Genomic DNA, 5,526 nt, shown 5'->3' with positions numbered 1-5,526 from the left:
CATTCTTTGTGCTACTCTATTTATGATACTCCCTTCTTTTCTCTATTAGTTTGAAATTTCCCATATCACAATGAACTCCTATAATGCTTAATGTGCTTACTTTGAATCCTCTAGAATTCAGTAGCAGAAGATTTTGCAAGGAAGATGAAGTTTGTTTGTGCCATTCAAGTTAAACCCCCCCCTCCCCCCCAAGAATTTACCTCACCTCCTTCCTTGCTTTTCCTTTGATTCCACTTCCCTCATCGTTATTTACCAATTTGACATGATTCCTTTTTGACTAATCCTCACAACTCCAATTTTCTACTTTCCCTTTGATTTTTTTGTTTGTTTTACCTTGTCACCCTTGGTCTACTTGCCAAAATATTGCAAGCCAATCACCATGTTACCACTTAGTCTCTCATCCCTTGCTTGCCACCTGTCTTCAAGTCACATCCCAAGTAGTCTTCCCCCTCCACCTCATCTGTGAAATCTGTGTCCCTCACTCATCCCATCCATTTAATTAAATTTATAGTGCTCATAACAACCAAGAAATGAAATATGGGCCTATTACAAACCCCTCCCCTTAGGGGAACACCATCCGCAGTGTTCAATGACACATACAATAGTAAAAAAATATTCCTAAAAGACAAAACACAACTGAGATGGAGCTTTATATGTATAGTTCATTTCAAGTTTTACACCCAACCACTTGGTAAATATTAATCTATAAATTCAACCATCTTCCAATGGCCCTATATACAGTCTTTTGATGCTTTAGATGTGTTCAATCCAACTTGGATTTGTTCCCTTTATCTTGAGTGTTTCCTTCCTCCAATGTCCATCACTACTATCCTTGTGTTCCTTGTTCCTCCAATGAACATTTCTCGGCTTGTTGTTTCCAGGCACACCCCCAATGTGTTTTTGATTCCAATCAACTATGCTCATGACCAAAAACCAGTTTATTTTATGTCCTTCCCTTCTATTCTTACTAATCCCTCAGGAAATCCGGTCACCCCGCTTCCGTGAAATCATTCACCTTCCAAGTTCAAGCATCCCCTTCTCTGCTTTCCAGTCCCTCAGGTGATCCATTCTTGAGAAGGATTCCTCGCATTAGAGGGCTCTCAAAACCAAGTCATATCCCTAAGTCAAAAATATCATACCAGTCATAACATGCTTTATGGAAATTAGTTGGCACCATTGGTATTAGTGTCCTACAACGGCCTTGTTCCTGAAATCTTTGGCTTTTGCACATTGTTGTTGTTCTAGCTTCTGACCCACTATGTTCATTCAAACTGAGTAGTCTCATGTCTATTCCTGCATCATAGGCACATAGATTCCATGAGACTCATCATAAGGAAAAATGAAATGAATGTAAATTATACCTTATTATTAGTTTATCCTTTCAGTGAACTTGGAATTTTCCATAATTCCTATAGCAAACTAGGTTAGTGCATAAATCAAATCATCATAAACTAAAACATATCATCAATTTAGCTCAAAAATTGAAGCTATCATAAATCATGCTCATAATTTAAATATTCAAAAGATCAATAAAACATTGGTACATATCTTGATTTGATGGCTTCCTCTTTTCATGTACAGACATGGGGTCAATTTCACATCCTGGAAAGCAACCAAACAATAGCATGTCCTCCATGACCAAAGTGCCAACCCAAAGTGATTGCTCCAAGGCTCTAGGTACCCTCTAGGCTAGTTGTTGTTTGGTCAATTTAGTGTGTCCTAAATTGCTATTTAAAATGTTAATCCGAGAGTCGTAAACTGCTGAAGTGAAGTACACTGTATATGCAAGATAACCGATTTCTTAGTTCTTTGTCATTTTTGAGGTTTTGGTTTGTTTTTGGGTTTATCTTCTGTGGATTCCCTAATGTGAGATGGCAAAATTGAAGGTCAAGTATGGATGGTAATGGTGATTTCTACAATGATTTTCCAAACTTTAAAGTTCTCAAAAAGAAGGTTTCAAACTGGCTGTGATGAAATCAACTCTCAAAAGAAAATAAAAATGTACCAAAACAGTGAACTAGTGACAATGAAGCCCAGTATCCTTACTGCTGTATAAAAAGAAAATAAAAACTGAATTCAAAGCAATTCAAAGATTGAAAGCAAAGCAAACTAAATCTCACTACTTCAACCCATATTTTGACCCTTCACCTTTCGTCTCGCTCTGGCTATAGGAAGTAATCATAAACAAGTTGAGTAATATGATATCTAAATTGCAGGAAATGAAATTGCATAAAATGAAACTAAGATTTAACTACTCATTCATATTTCAATTCCTGAAAATGACATAAGTAATTTAATCACTAACTTGTAGGAAAGTAAACTAAATCATACTACATCAAGTAATATTCTGATTCCTCACTATTTGAGTCGCTTGGCTATAGGAAGGAAATCATAAACAAATGAGTAATATGATATCTAAGTTGCAGAAAAGTAAATAAGCAAAGCAAAACTAAAAGAAATGACAATGCTGGAATTAAAACTCAGTAAATGAATCAACAGAAAGGACAAGATGATCTCATGTCATTAGTCATTAAAACTATGTAATTTTCCCGGGCTGCCTACAAGAACCTGAAAGGAAAATACTGATCAGCTAGCAATCATGAGAAAGCATAAAAGAAAAGATGAACAACAGTTAGTGTAAATATCAGGACAGTGTAATATATACAAGCAAATGATTATAAAAGCAGTAACATAATGAAAGCAAGTAAGAAACTATACAGTAAATACAGAGCCTTGGTGTACAGGGGCCCTCTGCAACCTCGGCCAATCAATACTCAGTCACAAATTGAACTTAAGAATGCTATCTTCTCATATATTAAAGTGCAGTCAAAACATAGAAATAGAGCACGACACAGTGGGCTCGTAAACACAGTCAAGATTACATGTAAAAGCTAACTATCAAGCGTATGATAACGCGTTATTTATAAGTGAAAATGCTATAACTGATTCCTAAATTCTACGCTGTCAAACAGACACGTAAATCTCCACGTCCTGAGATCTAGCAGTATGGTAGTCATGACAAATAAATTTATGGAGTGGTGGCTGTTCAATTTGGTTCACGGATTGATCCACAGGTGTTAGCACACCTCCGAAGATTGAGGATCTTGCCACGCAAAACTTCACGTGGGCAAAACAGAGCCATGCCACCGCAAAACTCTTGGTTTGACCACTCCTTTGACCGTCTTTGACCATGGCTGTTTGTGAGTGATTCGGCTGAACCAAGGGGACACGCTCCATGTACATGTCATTTGCAGCTTGCCCATGTGGTCGGATTCTCCATTGGACACCTGTAACATAGTCTTCAACAAAATGCTGCGGAAACTTGAGCTGGCTGTGAAAAGTGACAAGTTTCTGCAACTGATTGAATAAAAATCTAAATGAAACAGCAGTCACAAACATAGTTAGGAAACCATTTTATAAGCTCTTTTTAAACTAATATGCAATGATTTGACAGCTTGGTGGGTCAAGTAAATGGAAAAGAAGGCTGAAAAGGTATATAGGGAAGATGCAAGTTTGGGACTCAACAGACCCCCACTGTGAAGGTGTTGCATGTCCTCATGCAACCAAAATTTTAGTCATTCACCTTTAATCCATATGTTCTAAAGCCTCTGCTAGGACATCTAGTCCTCTTTTCTTCTTTCTTGGTGCTACCACCATCCTGGGTTTCCTTATCAGAAATCTGAATTTGAGATTGATCAATTCTCTGCTAAACTTTCTGCACTTTTTCTTTAGTTTCTTGTTCTTCTTTTGCCATAGTCCCAAATGAAGCATAGTATTATCATGAATAATTTTATCTACTTTGCTCTGCTCCTTAAGTGCTTCATTTTCTTGCTTGATATGCCTGTTTAGAATCTCTAATTCAAACACCTCCTGCTTTAAGGATTGAACTTGTGCATCTGGTGTCATGTGGGGCAGAGTGGTACTCGGGCCTGCAGCTGTCTTTTCTAAAGATTCAAGGTAGTCGTACACCTCCTGTTGACTGGGATCTATTTCGGGTGTTTTTCTTGGACTGACTTCAAAGTCTTGTGGAGGAGGAGGACTGCTTTCTAGCTCTGGCCGAGAAGGGCTTTCATCAACATGTGGAGGACTAGTTTCAATACTTGGCTGAGGACGAGGTGGACTACGGCCAGCTGGAGGTTTCTTGGGTGTTTCCCCACCCAAGTCAATGAAGTGGGGCCGTTTTACTTGTGTTTTACTCCCCTTTCCTCTAAGCCTAGTGCTTCTTCTTAAATATGGTGGACTAGTACTCCCTTCTTCTATGCTCTGTTTCCCTTTTTCCTTTTTCTTTGCTATAGCAGCCTGTTCTTGAAGATGCACTAATCTCTCAGACAATGTTTGATAATATTCCTCTATAGATGGCTCAGGTGATTGGTAGACTTCTTCTATGTTTCTTTTGCCTTTCACTTTTCTCCGTTTCCTGTCCTTAGTTCTTTTCTCCTTTTCTTTTTGACCAACTTCTTGAGTTTCGGTAGTAGGAGAGTCTTGGACTATGGCACTCTTTTCTTTTCTCCTACTCCTTCTCAGTGTCTTTGGTGTACTACTTTTAGATGCCTCAGATGGCTCTTGAAAGTAATTTCTTATTAAGAATTGTTCCCAGGTATCTTTGTTTTTCTTCAGTTGGTCTTCAATGAGAATCCTTACAAGTCCATGATGATATAGATGAGGTTCTATATTTCCTATGTGCTTTTGGACTGTGATACTCATCTTTTTCAAACTCAGCAGTAAGAAATAAGGAAAATTAAGAGTTTGACTCTCTAAGAAGTTCATCAACAATCTAGCATGGTACATGTACATTGAACCAAAGCGTCCTTCGCAAGTGATAAATTTTTGGATAACTAACAGTAGGCTGGCCCATTCTTCTTTCAATGCATGAACAGGAATTCCTTTTGTAAACACAGTGATGTCCATACCTGGGTTTCGTAGCATAATTCTCCATGCCTGTTCGTCCACGCTTTTGTTTTTAAACCATCGCTCACCTTCCTGGGGTAAGCCTGTGGCAACTACTACTGTTGTTTCAGTGACCGTGAGCTTTAAGTCTCCAATTTCCACCATCTGGCCATCGAAAGACCGTGCAAAGGCTTTGGTTACCTCTTTATTATGGCCCTTAAATTTTTGGATAAAGTGTAACCATTTTGTTTTCTTCAGAAAATATTTTGCTTGAGGGTAACCTTCTAAATATTTAGGTCCTTCTGGTTCTGCCCTTAGTAATCGTCCCATTCCTTCCTCTGTTTTGAATTTCAACTGAAAATTCAATTGCGTGTGAGGGTTTAGCAGAGGGAAGGTGGCTCGGTTGCAGGGTTTATGGCAAAATACAGTGGCTGCAATCGGTAGATGGATAGCAGGTAACGGGAGTGCTTCAGAATTACAGGCGGAACAGAAGATGAGCAGCCGTAGTGAGTTCACAAGATGAAGTGCAGACGTATGTGAAGAAGATGGTCTTAATAGAATGGTAAGGGAATGGAGTGAAGTCGAGATTTTGAATTAAACGGCTGCGTACAAAATGTTACACGTTTTAATGAATGGCTG

General features: G+C 38.5%; 1 protein-coding gene across 1 annotated transcript in view; it reads right to left on the bottom strand.

The window, feature by feature from the left end:
• LOC149256251 (GPCR-type G protein COLD1-like) overlaps positions 1-5,052 on the bottom strand; it is a 181,103-nt gene extending 176,051 nt beyond the window's left edge. The window contains exon 1 of the mRNA XM_089455283.1: positions 4,977-5,052. Within this exon, the coding sequence (XP_089311409.1) occupies positions 4,977-5,052 (76 nt within the window). The remainder of the gene's footprint in view (positions 1-4,976) is intronic.
• Positions 5,053-5,526: the final 474 nt, after the last annotated feature.

The sequence above is a fragment of the Pinus tabuliformis genome, chromosome 7, assembly GCF_031772625.1.
Source record: "Pinus tabuliformis cultivar Carrire ecotype Pingquan chromosome 7, CPIR1, whole genome shotgun sequence".
NCBI lineage: Eukaryota > Viridiplantae > Streptophyta > Pinopsida > Pinales > Pinaceae > Pinus > Pinus tabuliformis.
This window is presented reverse-complemented; position numbering and strand designations above follow the sequence as displayed.